The sequence below is a fragment of the Chiloscyllium plagiosum genome, chromosome 44 (genome assembly GCF_004010195.1).
Source record: "Chiloscyllium plagiosum isolate BGI_BamShark_2017 chromosome 44, ASM401019v2, whole genome shotgun sequence".
NCBI classification, from domain to species: Eukaryota; Metazoa; Chordata; class Chondrichthyes; order Orectolobiformes; family Hemiscylliidae; genus Chiloscyllium; species Chiloscyllium plagiosum.
This window is the reverse complement of record NC_057753.1, coordinates 15,033,729-15,053,876: the sequence shown is the minus strand read 5'-3', so window position 1 is coordinate 15,053,876 and position 20,148 is coordinate 15,033,729. Positions and strand designations below refer to the sequence as shown.

The 20,148-nt window shown below is 40.2% G+C and overlaps 1 protein-coding gene across 1 annotated transcript; it reads right to left on the bottom strand.

Annotated features, from left to right (window-relative positions):
* Positions 1-66: 66 nt before the first annotated feature.
* Positions 67-16,874, bottom strand: LOC122543743 (scavenger receptor cysteine-rich domain-containing group B protein-like). Its single transcript, XM_043682506.1, has 5 exons — positions 16,825-16,874; positions 10,481-10,554; positions 3,774-3,806; positions 2,119-2,433; positions 67-236 (listed from the first exon to the last, which is right to left on the bottom strand). Exons 1-5 carry the CDS (start codon positions 16,872-16,874, stop codon positions 67-69), a joined length of 642 nt encoding a protein of 213 aa, XP_043538441.1.
* Between the last annotated feature and the right edge of the window lie 3,274 nt (positions 16,875-20,148).

Genomic DNA, 20,148 nt, shown 5'->3' with positions numbered 1-20,148 from the left:
TATAACTTAAGCTTAAATTTATAAATAGAGTTCATTAGTGCAGAGGCAGAGACGTTATGACAGTTGTTATCCAGTTGTCCTCAGACCGATAGCAAAGCGCTGTGTCTGATTAGGTGCATCACATAATTCACAGAGGGTGTCATGGTACTTGAGGAGGTGCAGACGAGCGATACTCGAATAGAAATACGAGTATGCTTCTGCCTTCGACACGTTTCTACTGGGCCAACGACTATTGGCTTTGAACAATAGAATACGTGCAGATAGTGGTGTAAAAGAATATGACTTGCTTGAACACTAACTGATTGTTAGAAGAGTACTGTACTGGGCAAAAATGCTAAGGTTTAGGGCAAGAGGTGTGGCATGCCTTGGAATGATACTAAATCGGACAACTGATAATATGAGCACTAATGTAAAATGCACAGTGATATTAGAGTAGTGTAAATTCAATCCAACGTGAATGGCCAGGAAACGAAGAGAATCTCCTTTAGACGCCATATTAGAATCAGAAAGCGATCGTGGAACAACAAACATGATGATACAGGTCAGACAATAAGTTATTGTGAGCTACGAAGTCTTGCTTGAAAAAATTTGTTGGAAAGAGTGATGTTCAATAATTCCAAACAGTTTGGAAATGTTGTTTAAAAATATGATCGGTGTACAAAAAGATAAAAATGAAAAAAAAAAACCGTTGGCTTGGCTTAGTTAATTGTCCGATATTCACTGCAATGTATCAATATTAACTCATGGTTGCCGTTATCGTAATGGTCGCCTTTTAGAAATTCTAGACAATAAAAGGTGTTGAGTGCAGACAGTTTACAAACATGAATAAATCTATTTTCCAATACAAACAGAAACACTTTGAAACATGTTAGCTTTCACTAATTGCGTGCATATGGTCCACGTAGTGCATGACTACGTTATAAATTGCAAAGATTGGTTTAAATTTGATACTGTTAGAGCAATGCCACAAATACCAGAGCCATCACTTTCATAAACACTAAAGTGAAATTGATATTTCTTTCTCCATTAAGTCTATACTCACCGGAACATGTCAGAGTGACATTGTTATGTTCACTGCAATCATGGTGAGTGTCTGAAGACCGAAGGCACCTCCCTAGTTGAGTCTCACTGCCCGTACACTTAAAGACCTTAGTACCTGCAAGCACAGTACTGTTTCTAGAGTGAGCAGAGCTTGAAACAGACACGGCCACTCCACAATGAAGCTGTGCACAGACCACGTTAGAGTTTTTTAAATCCCAGTCAAGACCACACACTGTTTTCCAGGTGTCTCCGAACTGAACCTCCAGTCTGCCAAAGCACTTGGAGTTTTCAGGTACTAACATGACTTGCTCTGAAAAGAAAATCACTGCATCGTTACAAATTAAAATAGCAATAATCGACATTATTGACTGATGAATATCATCTGAATACTGAAAGATTCGTGTGTGAAACATTCCCTTACTTCTGTGGGTCTGGTGCACCGTCGACGTGGAGTCATCAAGTCATAGTAAGGTACAGCATGGAAACAGACCCTTTAGTCCAAAAGATCCATGCCGACTACATATCCTAAACTAATCTAGCCCCATTTGCCAGCAATTGGCCCATATCCAATTAAACCCTTAGTATTCACATGCCCATTCAGATGCCTTTTAAATATTATAATTGTTCCAGTTTCCATCACTTCCACTGGCAGATCATTCCATACACGCACCACCCTCTATGTGAAATCGTCCCCAGACTGATGACCCTCAGCTGGTCATACAGAAAGCGGCATTCCGCCTGAAGATACGTTATGCAGTGATTTTTGTCAGTCAACGCAATGTCGAATTTCATAATACATTAGGTTGTATGTGTGATCATTTCAGTGGTTCAGCTCTCTCAATTTGGCTTCAAATGCCATCGCAATGGACACGTGTTCTGCCCATTCACTGGAGTGCAAACAATAACAGGTATTCACGTCTCCCATGACATTCAAATATTCAACACGTTACACAATGACACGGAATAAATTGATATTAATAAGTATTGGACAGTTGTCGTTCTGTTATCATATCTCTTTCTAGTTTCACGCAGTACTTAGTTGTGATGCAACTAGGAGAAAGGGCAGCAGATTTCTACCTGAACAGATGACACTAGCATCACTAGAGTGTGGTTTTTTGTAGTGACGCCATGTTTCAGACGGACAGTCACGCAGAGCGCGTTCAGTCCCACTGCAGTGAACATTTCCAGTCATAATGGGTCCAGATCCTGGTCCAAAATGAGAAAAACGTGGGGCAGCGACTGCAGTCCCACAGTCCAGCTCCCGACATACAACAGTAGCATCCAACAGGTCCCAGTTAGTATCATACATAGTCCCCCACAGTCCTTTGTAATGAATTCCCACTCTGCCGGCGCAAGGACTGTTGCCATTCTCAAATCTCAGCTTCACCGACTCTGAAAAATACAGAAATAACAACTAAGGTTCACAATGTAGAAACAGGAAAACTCCCTTCAAAGCCGACATTCCCTGTTCACCATGCAATGGGAGTGAGAGGATACTACAAATGCACTCGGCCACAATATGACTCAGAAAACCTATTGGATATGGTGAAAGAGGACGGGCTTTCTTTTTAACTGACACTCACTCACAGAGAGCAAGCATTTATATAGAAACTATTAACTGAATGGACTAGCATGAGAAGATTTTTCATTGAATCGTCTTTGGGATGTGAGCATCGCCATCTGGCCAACATTTGTCACCCGTCACTATTTGCCCTGTTGAGAGGATGAGAGTGAGCTGCCTTCTTTAAGTTCTGCTATGCCAGAAGTAGACTCCCAAAGGTAGACTCCCAATTACTCTTCAGGTGGAAATTCCAGCATTATCAGCCTCACTGAAGGAATGGCTGATATTTTTCCAAGTGAGGATGGTGAGGGGCTCAGAGGAGAACTTGTAGGGTGTGTTGTTCCAATGTATCTGCTTCCCCTTGCCCTTCTAGAAATAAGTGGTCGTGAGTTTGGAAAGTTCAGTCTGAGGAGCTTCGGTGAGTGTTTGTACTGCATCTTGTGGATGGTACACAGTGTTGCTACTGAATGCCGGTGGTGGAGGAGGGGATGTCTGTGGATTTCTGCTAATCAATCGGCGGCTGCTTTGTTCCTCGATACTGTCGAGCTTCTCGAGTGTTGTTCGAGCTTGCCCCACGCTGACAAGCGGTCATAAAATACTTTTACTTCAGGAAGGCTGAGAGGAAAGGGACCAGTAATGATCCGTTACCCATCGTGTTCAACACGGACAGGTGAGAAATCACAAAGGAGCCGCCATGGGACGATTTGAAAATGAAATGGTGCTTTTGTCTTTCACAGCCAGAAATGTTGCACGATGCATGGATATGTGAGAAGGAGGTCAGCAATCACCCATATGTGAAATCATTTAAATATGTTATCCAGAATAGTACATTGTGTGGAACTGATCCTTCAACACTCTCCCCAATCATTGTTTCTCGATCTACCAACAACACTGTGAGTGGGATCTGATCCTTCACACCCTCCTTTCCAGAAATCCTCAGTCATTGTCTCTCTATCTGACAACAATGGTGTGTAGTTGATGACCCTCACACTCTCTTTTCAGAGATTGCTAGGATGAGACCTTTAGAAGGAACACATCCTCCTTCAGTTGTGGCAGTTGGCTAGTTAAAACAACAACATTAATGCATGGAGGCAGTTATTACAGCAGTATTTTTGAATGGGCACAGCACAATATGGAGATTCCACTCCTTACGAAACTAACAAGAAATTACCTGTCTTATTAACTTGCGTGTCGACAAGACTGTCTGAAATAGAGAGACAAGAAATGATGTGTCAGGAATCAATGCAACACTTGAAAGTAAATTCAACTGTTTTAAAAAAACTGAGGTAAGAAACTGAGACACAGTCCAAAGATGTGCAGGTTAGGTGAATTGGCAATGCTAAATTGTCCATAGTGCTAGGTGCATGAGGGAGATGGGTCTAGGTGGGCTACTCTTCGGAGGATTGGTATGGACTGGCTGGGCCAAAGGGCTTGTTTCCGCACTGTAGGCAATCTAATCTAATCTAATTGGAGTTACTTTGAGAAATAAAATGTTATCTGGAAATGTGAAACCCTAATTTCATGCGATACTTACAGATCAGTAAATGTAACTTCTGGAGCGAAAACACATCCTAATATTCGTTTTCCAAATTTAACTGACATTTTTCACACAGATAGGGGCACTGTCAACCCAATGCACTGAGACATTTGGTGAGCCTCTTTGATAACCATCTGTTGGCAGTTTGAAGATTTCACAAAATTACTGATTGCTCCGCTCTCTGCTTTAATGGTGACTTATTCAACGTTGTTTTGACTTCCATATAAAGCATTAATACTTCCCAGAGCTAAAGTGTGGCATCCCTATTAAAAAAATTCAAGTGTTTAAGATTTTTCCTCGATCATCAATACTGAAAACAACAAACAGCTAACGGTAATCAGTTAACAACTAAACCCGGCAGATATCACACTTTGCAGATGCTGCATTTGTCAACTTAAGCATTAGGCTTTCTGCTGCCTCGGTGTTGATATGACAACAGCGTCTCAAGTGTCAGTCATCAACAATATCCAGCAACAATTCCCTATTTCCTTAACTCTAGGACTTGTGCTATTACCGTTGATCAAAAGAAACTGTTTAATACATAACTGCCGACCAACAATTCTGGAGTTCAAAACAAAGGAACGAGCACATTCGGGCCACGCTTCCTATGCTACCTCTTTGAACAAACTGCTTAATTAATTCCATTTCCTTCCCTCGTTGCTATCGAATTCTCTCTCTGAGCATTTAATACACACGTTCAACTACATTGGGGAGAGGAAGATTATGAAGCCGTATTGTTTACAGATTCAGGTGATGGCTAAGCTCGCCATGTTAATGATGTTCATTGATAAGATGTGGCGCTCTTCTCCCAAGTTGGTGCAGGAATCGAAACGTGTTTCCATTTAAACAAAGTTAATTTTCTCGCGTTGTATGATAAACATAGATGAGATTTAATATCCTGTGAATTCTTTCTAATGCAACTATTCTATAATCTGTAAACTTCTAATTGCTTGCTTTCAGTCTTGGAATCATTTTATTTCTACGGTCGTGCATTAAGCCAAGACAGACCGTCCAACAGATGTGCTCACACATGGTCACTCAGCGTTGGCTGTGAATCATTCATCGCTGCTTTCCAGATTCCTTTTGTAACTTGCATTCACCCACCTCATGCCTAATTTTTTTTTAATAGCAATTACTTGCCAGTGAAAAATGGACAACAAAAATCTACAAAAATGTCTTGCCAGCTGGCGTGCACACTGGGGTATTGTCTTTTGTCATCGAAATAGAATTTCAGCCTTTCCCCTTTCTCAGCCTGTACTCCTTCCGACTTACATAAACTACCCATTATATCGCCTGTTCTCTCACATATACTGCAGAATAATTACTATGTTAGTGAGAATTTAAAGCTATTACTTTTTACACAGTTACATATACGCCAAGACCATTAAACTGATAGGAACTATGTTGATTTAGTGGAAGAAAAGCGATAATAACAACCTTGGGTATTGTCTAAATGAGATTGTGCAATCCACGCTATTGGTTTCATGTAATACAGTTGACTTTTCTAAATGGACCAGTTTGGAAAACCACAAATCATGGCAGCGCAGTGGCATCATTTTGAAAACTGTAACTGAAGCGAGCACTGTTACAATTTCAAACTATATTAGCAATATTAGTTGCAACTCTAGCCTGGATACTGTAATGAATTAACTCTGGTTGTTTGGAATATATATGTCCATTTGAAATACTTTTCAAACATTGACTGTGTCAGATGATACTTCTATTTCAACAATGTGGAGGACACAATTTTCAATGTTGATGAGGTGAGAGGCGAGATTCTAGCTCAATCGTTGTAAAGAGTAAGATGGTCCATTCTATCTAAACACTTCATGACCTGAAATATTGCAAAGTACACAATGAACAAAAATAGTTTTCAAGGGGTGCTAAGTCGGAGTTCATTCATGTCTCTATCAAATCTGGAGGCTTGTTTTGTAGCTTCGTTGCGGTTCCTTTTCCACCAATTAATAAGTCTATTTCTGTCAGATTTGTGCACTTGTCAGGTTAGAATCTCTGAGAGTTTTTAATGATTTGCGGAATTTGAAATAAAAAATACTTCTCGGAATATGTGCAATAAGAGGAGACGAGAAAAACTCAGGTTGTTTTCTGTGGAGCTGCGGAGGCTGAGGGGAAACTTGTTAGAAGTCAATAAAATTACACGATGCACTTATATTGTTAATGGTCAGAATCTCTCTTTTTTTTCCCAGAGTTGAAATGTCTAATTCGAGGGGGCATGAATCTAAGGTGCAAGGGGGTAAGTTCAACGGAGGTGTGAGGGGTAAGTTTTTTTAAACACAGAAAGTGGTAGGATTCTGGAATTGCCAGGGGTAGTGGAGTCGCAAAGTACAATCGTGGCATTTAAGAGACTTTTCGCTAAGCACTAAATCTACGAGAATTGGAGGGATGTGGACTAAGAGCAGGCAGAAATTATTAGTTTAATTTTGCGTCATGTTTGGCACAACATTGTGGGCCGAAGGGCCCGTTCCTGTGCTGTAGAATTCTATGCTCTGTGTTCTAAGGTTCAGAGGCTAAACACAAAAACCTTTTCTTTCAATTGTTCGGATCAACCTTCTTTTCTATGCGAATTTATTCCTGCATTTGTCCCCAGTCTGGTTTCCTACCATCTGAACCAGAAATTTTTCCAATTAAATTGCATCCAACGACTTTATGATTCCTCTCTTGAGTCGTTAGTTCCTAAAATATAAAAGCCCTTCAGAAAACTAGAGTAAAATAAATGAAACAGCAGGTTAAAAGGAAAATAATGTGAAGATTGGCATTCTGAAATAAATACAGAGAAATGTGGAGAAACACAGCAGGATGAGCAGCATATTGAAGAGAGAAACAGTGTTAACTTCGGGAGTCTGATACGACTCTATTCTCTCTTCTTCATTTCTGAAGAATAGTCATACTGGAGTCGCAATGATAATTGTGTTTATCTCTTCACACTTGCTGCCAGATCTTTTGAGTTTCTCCCAAACTCTATGCTTCTGTAAAAAAAATACTTTATCCCCACAATACAAGGTTTATGTTAATATATATAAATCAAACTCCTTTGTTCATACAACATTTTATGAAATAGTTTACTGCGTTATCAAATTCCTAGGACGTGAAACGTAGTCCTCAATCAAGTGTAAGTCTGGTTTTTATTTTGCGTCTACTGACACATACCTGACGTATAACGGACTCTGACTGAATTCCGAGGAGCTGCTATAAGCTTACTATTCTAGATATAAAATATCAATCCTTCTAGCAGGTTTGGATGTAAATTGATCGATCAAATCTGCACGTATTAATAACATTCGAATATTTCATCCTCGTAAGGCTGAGTTAACTCCTGCAACATGTTTAATGAAAAGAAGACACAAGATTATGATTCCGGCGCATAATTAGTTAACACGTACGGAACTATCACAGATTAATGCAAGGAAGATTTCCTCATGGAAAATTCCCATTGATTGTAAGCATTTTAACTGTTGTTACCAGTGATTAATTAAAGCAACCAGGCACAAGTATTCAACGGGGAGAGTCTGAATAAATTTATGGAACAAAAAGCTGACCTATAAATGTACCTCCAACAGATGGGCGAAAGAGCAAGAAACCTTCAAATCTCATTGAACATTACACGCCATTGACTGAATAGGAGTAAAATTTGAAAAGAACTTTTGAAGAAAAAGCAAGATATCGAAACACACTGTGGACATACTACGCTGTGGAATTTGCCTGAATCTGAGATGGGATTTTTTTATAATTATTTGCTACAAGTGGAGAACAAACACCGGACATCCCTGTACATTCACTTCTGATTCGCAAAACATTCTCACTCTCAACAATACCCAAGCAACGTCTCTGCCAGAATATTTGCTCGTTCTCTCACTGCATTCAACAGCAGCATACTTTCAGAAGCTCGATTAGACCTGGCCAAACGAGTCAGCTTGTTTTCCTTGCCGTATATTAGCATAAAACATTCACAACCAATATTCAGCCGCAGAACTGGCAATACCCACGTTAACTCCAGCAACTCAGCAAAGATCTTCCACACAACCGAACAAACCTGCACCCACACCACCAACTAAGGTACAGAGAAAATGGAAAAACGACCACCTGTAAGTCCGCATCCTGACTGGCAGAATATCCTTATCTGATGCTTGATTAAAATTCTGTATTTCTCTTACTCCCGATTTGTTGATACACCTAGCCTCAACGAAATGCAATAGTTCATGACACACAGAACACCACCACAAGTTCGCATTCCCAGTTACGCTGACCAAGCCAGTCATCCCGCCATTGATGACCAAATAGAAAAGTAAAGCTCGGAGTATTGATGTTCTAATATCAAATATAACCCCGCACCCATTCATCATTACACATACATTTGGCAAAAAAATTATTCTGGATCTTCCAGTAGGAGGGTTTGGTAATGGTTTGTTTGATGAAAATTATAGTATTAAACAATGTCAGGATAAACATATGAGCTCTGCATCAATTTATTCTCCTGAATACAGGAGAAGCGACTTAGAGTAACATAATTCTATGGATTATATATCACACAGTAGTCAAGCGACCTGTGCTGGGGGAAGAAGCTGAGAGAAATATCCATGCGTATGTGAGTTCAATCGAAGGTAGACATGGTATTAACCGCTGCCTTAGAGACACCAAGTTCACTGTTTGTCCAAACTCCAGTGGACCCAAATATAACAGAAAATCTTTCCAGTTGTTTAGATTATCTTAAAAAATTGAAAGCTGATTTTTTTTTTGTTTGGTTGCCTTAGCTGATACCACTATGCCAACAGAAGAGCAGACACCACACAAGGCAAACGAACAATCAGCTTCGATATTCCCATTTCATTGTCTTTTAAAACGCAGATTAGCACATCTGTCACCCAGTAATAGGAAACATGTTCAAATGGATGCAAACTATTCGTAGTGCTGACATGGCCAACAAGATGATATTGTTTTCAGCCCTGCCTCAACTTGTAACAGTCTCAGCCGGACTCAGAAAGACAATTGTTAAAATGCATTTTCAACAATATGAGCACAAATTGTCGCTGATTGAACAATGCAGCACTGTTGGTAGTTTGGAGTGACTGGTATTATCTCTTCAGGAGTAAACGCTAATCCAAGAATTCAAATGAACTTCTAGCAACAAATCTTTGAATACAGGCAGAAGACTTTATCAATATTGATCTCGTTCTGAATAATCTTTTGATCAAATACAGAGCTTAATAAAAACAGTTAAAAATACAAGCAATGAACTGCGGATACTGTAAATCAGAAAAAACAATCAGACGTTACTGAGAAAACTCAGCAGCTCTGGCAGCATCTCTGTAGAGAAAATAGACTGAATGTTTCCTATCCAGTAACCCTTATGTTTTTCCAAGAAAAATCAGCTAGCTGTGGCCTTATCACAGTGATGACTGTAATTCCTTTCCATGACTAAATTGCCTGTGTCACTTCCAAAAGTGTAAAACCATCTCAACACCAAAATGCATCAGTTTGGCATAGGACTCCCTCATTTCACTGTGGGCATGAATGACGCAGTACAAATAAGTTTTTTTTTGAGCAAATGTTTTTGGGATTCAAGAGCTAAATCCCAAAACCAAATCAAGTTCACAACAGATTACAAGGAAATGAAAAAATCAGTTTCTTTTCGCATTATTTCAGATATTGACAAATAAATCAGTTAGATGTTGTTCAGCAGGTTTCCCTGCTGCACATACTGTGATACTATTGGCAGACATGGGTTCACACAGACCCAAATTGGCAAAGTAGGGTTACAACTCTTTGAGATGATTCGATTCCTCCAGTATGGAAACAGGTGCTTCGGCCCAACAAGTACACAGTGACGCCCCAAAGAGTAAGCCAGCCAGACCCATTCCCCTATTAACCCCCTGACTAATGCAGCGAACGCTATGTGCAATTTAGCATAGCCAATTCACCTGAGCTGCACATCCTTGGATTGTGGGAGGAAACCAGAGAACCTGGAGGAAATCCATGCAGACACGGGGAGAATGTGCAAATTTCGTATAGGCAGTCGCCCAAGGAAGGAACCAGAATCCCGGTCTCTGTTGCTGTGAAGCAGCAGCGGTAACCACTGAGCCACCGTACCACCCACAGAGCTGTACAGAAGCCAGGAATAGTGTGGAAAGATTGGATTTAGTTTGTGTGGGGCTTCATTAACTGTATCATAAACAGTCAGACAAAAATGAAGAGAATGCAATTCTGATTCCACGTCCTGTCACCGTCTTCCATCACACAGAATGTTAGTTACAATATTGCAACTCACATTGGAATAATCGTTAACTCAACAATAATTAAGTGAATGTATTCATCAGATCATAACTCACAGTTCAATAGCTGTAGAAGAAGCAACTTTAGGAGGGGTGCAAGCATCGTCCAAGCTGCTAATACCAGGTGAAATCTGAAAAATAGCAAAATGCAGTTTCACAGATAATGAAAGGTCTCTACTGAGTCCTTAATTTCTGTAAGAGTTAGTTCCTTGGACATGTTTTGCATAGACAGCTGGTGTTTGTTTCCATCAACCAATAGATTTTGATGTGTGCACACTGTGAAGTAAACTCTTGTCTTCTACACCAATGAGAAGTAATGTGACCATTAATGGGTACAACGAAACAGGGTTCCAAACACCAGCTCACTTTGAGAGATCAATGACGTTTAAACTTGTGTCTTGGAAGCGAGTCCCCACTTTGTAATCCATATCATAGAATCACACAACCACAGAAGGTTATTGGTCTCAGGTTCTTTGAAAACACCGTGCAATATAGCTTCACACAGAACGTTTGGAAAAACATCTCCTCAATTTATGCTTCTGTACTTTAACCTCTTCATGACTCAAAATGAATTCCAACAGCTTCAGAGCAGAATCTCTGTCTTCCTTCGTGTTACAATCCAGCAGGTTCCTCCTTTAACTATTTACGTCCTGTCAGCCTTGGTCTCTGCAAGATAGTTCTATTTTCACTTCGTCGGTACAATCATTACAAGCCTTTCTTCATCCTATTTTTCTCCTATATTATTACTAACAGCCCCTTTGTCCTTTGTTCTGGACATACTCACTATCTGTTCCACTCTCTCCACCTCTCCATCCTGTCTTCATTATAAAAGCTCCATTCGTCAACAGTCACATTTTACTCAAAACATCAACTATCTTTCTTTCTACACAGATGCTGTCAGGTTTACTGACTTCTTCCATTGCTTGACTTGTTTTGTTTCTTTTATTTCATTTTTGCTTTCTGTGGTTCTGAAAATGTCAAATCGCCAAACGACTTTTCAATTGACTTTCAATAGTTGCCCCAAAATCTGATTTTATCATTAGTTCAGCTCGTAATTTCCACATCTCGCTTATCCACTGGGTAAATTGATCATCCCCATTACATTTCCGACATTTTACCAATTATGGTCATTTGATAGAATGTGTTTACCAACCCGCTTGTGAGTGGAAATGATTGCTTTCTCTCTTCGTCTGAAAAATCGGCTCAAATTTTAAAGACGTTTGTTTGCACTTCTTAGATTTTCGGCTTATCTGTGACTGATACAGCGCACTATAATACAATCCACGACCGTTCAAATTTGTAACATATCAAATTTTCCATGACATCCACTTTATACACCTCGTCTGTAAAATTATGCACCATGATTTTACATCTGTAAGACCATAAGACATAGGACCAGAAAGTAGGACATTCAGCCTATCGAGTCTGCTTCGTCATTCAGTCATGCCTGATATCTTTCTCATCACATTCCCCTGCTTTCCCTCGTAACCTTTGATCCCCTTTACAAACAAGTATCTATTGATCTCCGTCTTAAATATGCTCTGTGACCTGGCCTCCACAGTCTTCTGTGACAGTGAACTCAATAGATTCACCACTCTTTAGCTGAAGAAGTTTCTCTTTATCTCTGTCCCCAAAACTCTTCCCTTTAATGTAAAGTTATGCTCTCGGTCGCTAGTCTCTCCCAGAGATGGCAACATCCTCCCAACATGAACTCTGTCAAGGTCATTCAGTATTCTGTAACCTTCAATGAGATTCCCCCCGCACTCATCCTTCTAAACTGCACAGAGTATAGACTCAGAGGCCTCAAAAGTTCCTCACATGTTAAGCTATTCATGTTTATGATACGTAAACGCAATCGAAAGTTGGTCAATCCCTCGGGCTGATAATCTACACTTAATGGCAGCAAGTGAGGTGGCAACAAGTTCAGTAGATGGTCATGTCGACCATATTAGCAAAGTTTAGGTTCTGACAAATCCAGCAGAAAGTAGGCCATTCAGCCCATCGAGTCTGCTTCGTCTTCAGTCATGCTTGATAACTTTCTCATCACATTCCCATGCTTTCTCTCGTAACCCTTGGTTCTCTTTACAAACAAGAACCTATTGATCTCCGTATTAAATATGCCCTGTGAACTGGCCTCCACAGTCTTTTGTGATAGTGAACTCCATGGATTCATCACTCTTTGGATAAAGAAGTTTCTCTTTATCTTCGGACTAGCGACCGAAGGCTTAACCTTAGATTAAAGGTGTGGTATTGTCAGGTTTGCTGATGGGGACCATGCAAACCGGCTTCACGGCCTTCTGGTCAAGTTGAATCAGTGAGCAGAAACATACAAAATGCAATCTAAATTGGATTAGTCTGAAGTTAGCGACACTGGAGGGAAAACAAAAGAAAACAGAGTATCATAATGTTCTTCAAATGTTTAAATACTTGGATGAGGTGATGAACAAAGTCATGTGGCTGACCCTGTACACCGGCAACTGAAATCAAGGAACTAATTACCAGATAGAAAGATAAGTGTTAAATTGGCCTTCATTGAACAAGAACCTCACACAAGAGCAATTTTTTTTTACACTGCTTCTGCAGGACTTCGCCAAGATCTGAGCTGAAGTATTGTGAGTAGTTTTGATCACCGTGTAGGAGATGCAGTGCTTTTTTAGAGAATGATTGCAGTGACAGATTAGTCGCCTGATACCTGCAATAGCAGATTTGTGGAGCAATGAGATTGACTGGGTTTAAATGCATTAGTGTTTGGAAGAACAAGAAATGATCTCACTGAAATGTAATTAATTATGAAAGGCCTGGGTATGATGGTGCAGATTTGATGTTTCACTTGACTTAGGGTATCCAGATAAAACAGAGTTTCACGGTCTGAGATTAGGGGGCAGGTTATTTCGATCAGGGTGAAGACAGCTTTCCTATCTCAGGTGATAGTGAGCTTGTGGAATCTTCGAACACAGATGACTGTCGTTCAATACATTCCATAAGAGATGTATAGATTTCCTGGCATGAAAGTGTTTGCATGTAGTCTGTTGGAAGTTAAAGGCAGAATATACAGTCCCAGATGACCATTCGGCGGCTTTCTTGATGCGGGGGGTGGTGGGTAGAGAGAGGGAGTGGGGGGGACAGAGAGAGAGAGAAAGAACGACAGACAGACAGAGGGAGAGAGACAGAGACAGAGAGAGACAGAGGCGACTGGTGGTGACTTTAAGCGGAGCCTCAGGATAGTGGCGAGTTTGAGAAGGAGAGCAGTCAGGGTATTCCCAGCTGATGTCAAAAATTGTTAACTAGATTGTCTGGGTTGCCTTGCAATGCAGAGTAATGTCAGAAAGTAATGTAGAATTGTGTTGATATATGGGTCACAGTGTCATACATAATCCACAGAAACAGACACTTCGGTACACCATATCTATGTTGACCAGCTAACAACCGAGTGAAAAATGTACACAGCAAACAGCAAGGATTCAGGCACCAATGCTTGTGTTACACCGACGGTCACAAGATTCCAATCATTAAAAAAAAACCCTCTATTTGCCTCCTTTGTATCTCTCTTTGCCTCCAATTTGCAAGCCTGTTTTGAATCTAGTTTTCCAACTTACCTTTGATCTCATGGGCATTGAACTTTTTGATCAGTTTTCCCTGTGGGATATTGTCAAAGGCCTTACCGACATTCATGTAAACCACATCATATGCAATACGCTGGCAAATATGTTGAATATATGAACCATCTTTCTGAAAGACTCAGTTAAATAAATCACACATGATCTCTCTCCAATGAATCAATGCTAACGATCCCTGATCAATTCCTACCTTTCCAAGTGTTTATTCATTCTGCCCCTCTGAATTTTTTCCACTACTTTCCCTGACTGTGACAGGGGACTGTCTTTTCTACTACTACTTCGCCTATTCCTGATGCTTTTATCAATGAAAAGCATCAGCTATCTCCGGCCCACTGTTGTTTCGTCTCTCTTCAGTGAAGTGTTCAATATTTCCACCAGGGCCCCAGTAATCTCCTGCCATGCACATAGAAGCCAGGTAAACAGTAACAGGCCCTGCGATTTATGCAACGTTATTCGCGCCACAGGATCAAACGCCTCTTCTTTCTTAATCATGACATGTCTAACAACTTCACTACCCCAACAACAATGTTTTTTTTCCCGTTTTCTGAATAGAGGTGAGAAGTATTCAGTCAGCAACTCACTCATGTCCTCTGTCTCAACGCACAGGCTACGCCTTTGATCTCTAATACACCGCACTCTTCCCCTTTTCCTGGTGTTATACCGATAAAATGCCTCCGGTGGTATTTGGGAGTATTTTTTTTAAATTCTATACATCAAAGATGCGTGGTGGCTCCTCTGTTTCCAGCTATTTTTTTTAAGAATACAGAAAACACATTGACACACAACTATCCACACGAACTCACATCCACTCAGACACATACACATGCACATACACAGTCACACACACAGAGACACACACATGCGCACACACACACATACGCACACACACACACGCTCTCATACTCTTGAAATGCCTCTCCTGGTGTGTTCTTCTTGCTCTGTTCCTGACGTATCATTCTATAAAAATCTCGATATTTCTATAATTCCAATGCTTCCAGGATCTACGTCCTTGCCTTCCACTCTTTCACAAGCAGACCGGCCATGAATTCCCACTTTTTAAAGACTACCACTTTCCAAACATCAACTTGCGTCGTAGCAGCTGCTCTAAGTCTGTGTCTGCCTTTTCCTATGCAATGATATTGAATCTGTTCTCAATTGTGATATCTGAATTTCTGCACTCTTCTCTCTTTCCATAATGACATTGAAGCTTACAAATTTGCGGTCACTATCCCAAAAATATGTTCGTTCACAGACGCTTCAATAATTTTAGAAGCTTCATTCCCCTGTTATTGGGTCTAGCACTGACCTATCTCCAGAAGGACAGTTCACATACTGACTCAAAATGACCCCCTGGAGACGCTTTAAAAATCCTATCCTATCTACCCCTTTCACACTGCCGTGAACCCGGGTAATGCAAGCAAAAATGAAACACCTTGCACGTATTAACTCATTCCTCTCACTTTTTAAAAGATGGAGCAGTGTTGTCGGGCCGAACAGCCTAACGCTGACACTAAATTGTGTTTGTCTATGTGAATCCAATGTACGCTAATAATTTTACATGCTCAGTCAACTACCCAGTAGATATTTTTTACTTGTAAACTATCCGATGCTAATGAATTGGGCAGCCAGTCACAATTGTTTATTCATACGTTTATATTCTTCTTAATGTGATTTAGAATTCTCTAGGTTGGCATGCATTTTTTAAGCACTCCTAACTGGCCTTGAACTGAGTGCCCTGCTGAGCGAATTTAGTGATCAGTTAAGATTGAACTGCTGAACATTATTCTGGTTCTAGATTTAGAAATAGGCAAGGTGTATTTAGAATGGCAGCTTTCCTTCCCTCAGTGACATGAGTAGACCAGGTAAATTGTTATGATATTTGATTCATGGTCAGATATAGTTCTTGTTTAATAATAAAGTAGTTAGAAATTCCACCATCTGCTATGGCGTGCTTTGTCATCAAGTTGCAGAGCCTCCGGATGACTGGCTCAGTATAATTTCATCTCCTTCATTGTCTCTCCTCAGAACCCACATTCCAATCCATCCACCACCTCATGTATGCAAAACATGGAATTTCAACTTCGGAAACCCGTTGGCCCATGTAAATCATGTCATATTTAAGATCTTTACATTCTGGCAATTGTTTCCTAGTAATGGATAGAGCAATGCAAAAGAAGATGAGCGAGAAATTCCAATTAGTTCAGAGTTTGAACAACAGTTGCTTGCATTTTATAGCATGTGGAGCAGAAAGAGGGACGGATCAGATTTTCTGGTGTGTTCTGCCATAACAGGAAATACAGGTCATGTTCTGTACAACTTCACTGCAGCCAACTTCTCATGAGTATTAAAAGTTATTAATGGGAGATGGGCAGCTCTCGCTTGGCCAGCATTTATTGCCCATCTCTATTTGCCCCTTGAGAACGCAATGGTGAACAGCCTTTTTGAATCTCTGTAGTTCATATCGTGTAGACAGACCCACAATGTCGTTAGGAAAGAAAATCCTGGAGTGTGACACCGCAACAGTGAATGGCAACATATGTCCAAGTTAGTGCAAATGGGAACTTTCAGTGTTCCCCCAGATCTGGTGGACTTATTATTTTGGACAGCAGTGGTCGTGTGTTTTGGAAGCTGCTGTGAGGGGCCTTGGTGAATTACTGCAGTACATTTTGAAATTGGTGCACATTGCTATTCCTGAGAGTTGGTAATTGATGTCTGTGCATATTATGCCAATCAAGTGGGCTGTTTTCCCTTCCATGATGTCAAGCTGCTGGAGTGTTGTTGTACCTGAAACCACCCGGGCTTGTGGGAAGTAGTCTATCACTCGTTTTCCCCATCCTCGGATGCAACGAGATACACTGAGGTTTTCATCATTGTCTAAGTTTAATTGAGAGGTAACATCGTATGGGAACTTAGAATGAGCATTAGATTGCAATTTATTGCGTTGCAAGTGCTGTTTGATAACATTGCTGATGAACTGTTCAATTCCTTCATTGCTGAAGAAGAGTATACTGATTAGATAATAATTGGCGAAGTTTCATTTTTCTTGCTATTTATGTGAGGACGCACATGGTCAATCTTCCACAGTGACAGTAGACAGTAAAAGTACCGAGAAATTTAAACAACGGTCATTGTGTTCAGTTACTCTTCCCAGAGTGATGGCTTCTTGTGAACTGTGGGTCAAACCACTCGTGATACAAAATTGCCTTTGTTGCAGAAGACAAAAGGAAGTTGTGGATGTGTGTATTTTGTTCAAATTCTGTGACCAGTATTGATCCAACAGGGTCAGTGATGGAACGTCAGTTGTTTGAAATATGGATAAGTGATTTGGATGAAATCGTAGATGGTCAGATCAGGAACTTACTGATAGCCACAATTATCATTAATATCCATTTACAGTATTAATGGGTAATATTACACATACTTAGCGTATGCTACTTTACAGAGTACTACTTTACTACTATCAAACATTTTGCTCTATTCACTCTGTTTATCTCTTTCCCTCGAGCATTTCAGATGAACAATACATAAACCAGCATTATCCTGCCATCTTCAGTTCTGAATAACATTCAATATACCTTATATTTCGACCGATTTTCTGCATCTTTTCCTGGTCTTAATTCAGACTTACAACAAGCTCATAACTTTGATTGAGTTATCTTGGTTGTGAAACTGTATGAAGTTTATTGTATTCTGTTACAGTTATCCCCATAACCAAAAATATCCCGTTTTACTTTTGCTGTTATGCTCTATTTGTCCATACGATATTGCCTGAGTAATGTCTCACAGATATCCTGCAGAATTTCGCAACATATATGGGTTGTGTTAAATTTGCCAAACATCTGAGTAATTCTCATTTTTTTTCAGAGAGAAGCAAACTACACGAGCATACGTTACGTTTCCAGAAATGCTGCACAATCTCCCTTGTTGAACCAGGAAGACGTGGAGTACTGCCTGAGAATACGTGAAAACATATTTTACAGCCGATCGCCATTTGCAATTTCGCAAGATTAACGGAAGTGTCAATGCATGAAAAACAGCTTCTCAGTCTGCAGAACCGTCACTGTGTGAGGTGCCTTTCTGTTCAATCAACAGGAAACACCTGCCACCGTGGTAAATTCTGTGCTCAAGTTTTTTTTTCCGTCTGTTTATCCTTTAAAATAAAAAACTACAAATAGTAAAAGAAATGCAAATTCCGAACGAGAATTCAGAATCCATATAATCCCACTGTGTATTTCATCAAGGCACGGCATTGCTCATGCCACCTTATGTGGTAATGCATTCTGGGCATCTGTTAACATCCCAAAATGCATCGCTATCTCTTGTCAGGTTAAACGTTATCTGCTGTTTCTCCATCCAAATGCCCAACTGATCTATAACTTGTTACTCCCTTTGACATCCTTCTTCATTCTTTACAACTTCCCAATTTTCGTGTCGTCTGCAGGCTTACTAATCAGACTACCCACACTTTCACATTATTTATGATAATTTCAAACCTAAGGTGTCTCTCCACTGATCGTTATGAAAACCCACTCGTCACTGACCTGCAGTTTGGGAAAAACATGGTTCCACGATCATTGTCTGTCTTCAATGGTAAATTCAATTTTGGATCAAACTTTCCAAATCACCATGGATACCATCTTACATAATCTTCTGAATGAACCTACCATCAGAGATTATGTCAAATACTTTATGAAAATCGTTGTCCTTCAGGAAAGCACTTCCCTCTTGCTCTTGACTTACCACGTGCATTAAATTGCCGTTGTTTTGGATCAAAATCCATCTGCTGTTCCGTGCCTAACGTTTCTAATGATCAATATCCTTCTGTATCCTTTGACAGATTTCCTCACGAACCACATTTCTGCCAATTCCATATTGTCTGGCAATTTTCTAATCAGATCAACAATATGTTTTACAAACAGTAGAGGTCGCAACAAAAATCCCTGTGGAACGCAACTGGTCACAGATCTCCAGTCAGAAAAAAAGAGTTCGCAAAGTATACCCTCTAAATTCTCTAACCAAGACAATTTTGGATGCAGCTTACCAACTCACAACCATAGATTCCATGTGCTTTCGTCTGTTAGAATGTTGGAGCTTGTTTAATGATTTAGTAAAGTCGTTGTAGACAGCAACATATACTGCTCTACCCTCAGCATCCACCTTCATAACTTCCCCCAAAAAATCTTCCCCGCACAAACCCTTGGCAACTATCCCTAATAAGACCTTTCTTTTCCAAATATGAGTAAGTCCTGTCCTGCAGAATTGTCTCTCAGAAGTTACCTGACACGGATGTAAGACACAGTGACCTGTAATTCCCTGAATCAACCGTGTTGCCATTTTTAAACAAACGAAACACAACGGCAGTTCTCCAGTGTCTTTTGTCCTCATCTGTTTGGAGAGAGGATGCAATGATCACTGGCAAAGCCTGAGCAATCAACCCAGCCCCCAACTCCTTCAGTACACTGGGATAAATTTCTGCAGCCCCGGAACCAAATTTCACCTAATATATTTGAACAATTCCGAACCGTCTTCACTCCTAAGGTTGACATGCACCAGAGTATCAATATATTCCTCCCTAAGCATGCCAGCATCCATCTCATTCTCTTTTTTGAATACTGATGTGAGGTATTCGTTAAGGACCTGACCTCTTCCTCTGGCTCGAGGTATAATTTCCCTCCTTTGTCCTTTAATCTATTGGCACCTAACTCTTGTAAATAACAATAATTTTCATTGGTCCAAATTGCCAAGAACATGGCCTTTCTAATTCCTCTGTTAATTTCTTTCCTGCTTTCTTTATACCCCTCAAGTGTCTGATTTCAATTCAACTTTCTGAATGCATGCTTTATTTTCTCCTTCTCACTAAACTTTCGATGTCTGTTGTCACTCGCAATTTGCGATTCTTGTCATCCTGAGCTTTCAATCTCACAGGAACCTGTTGATGCAGGTAGTTACGAAATTAAAAATACATTTGGACAGTTCCATGAATCGGAAATGTTCAGAGGGATATGGGAAAAATGAGTGCAAATTAGATTGGTTTAGTTTGGGAAACTTGATTCTAATCAATAGGCCTTTAAATAGCTTCCACCTGTCAAAAATAGATTTCCCCAGAAA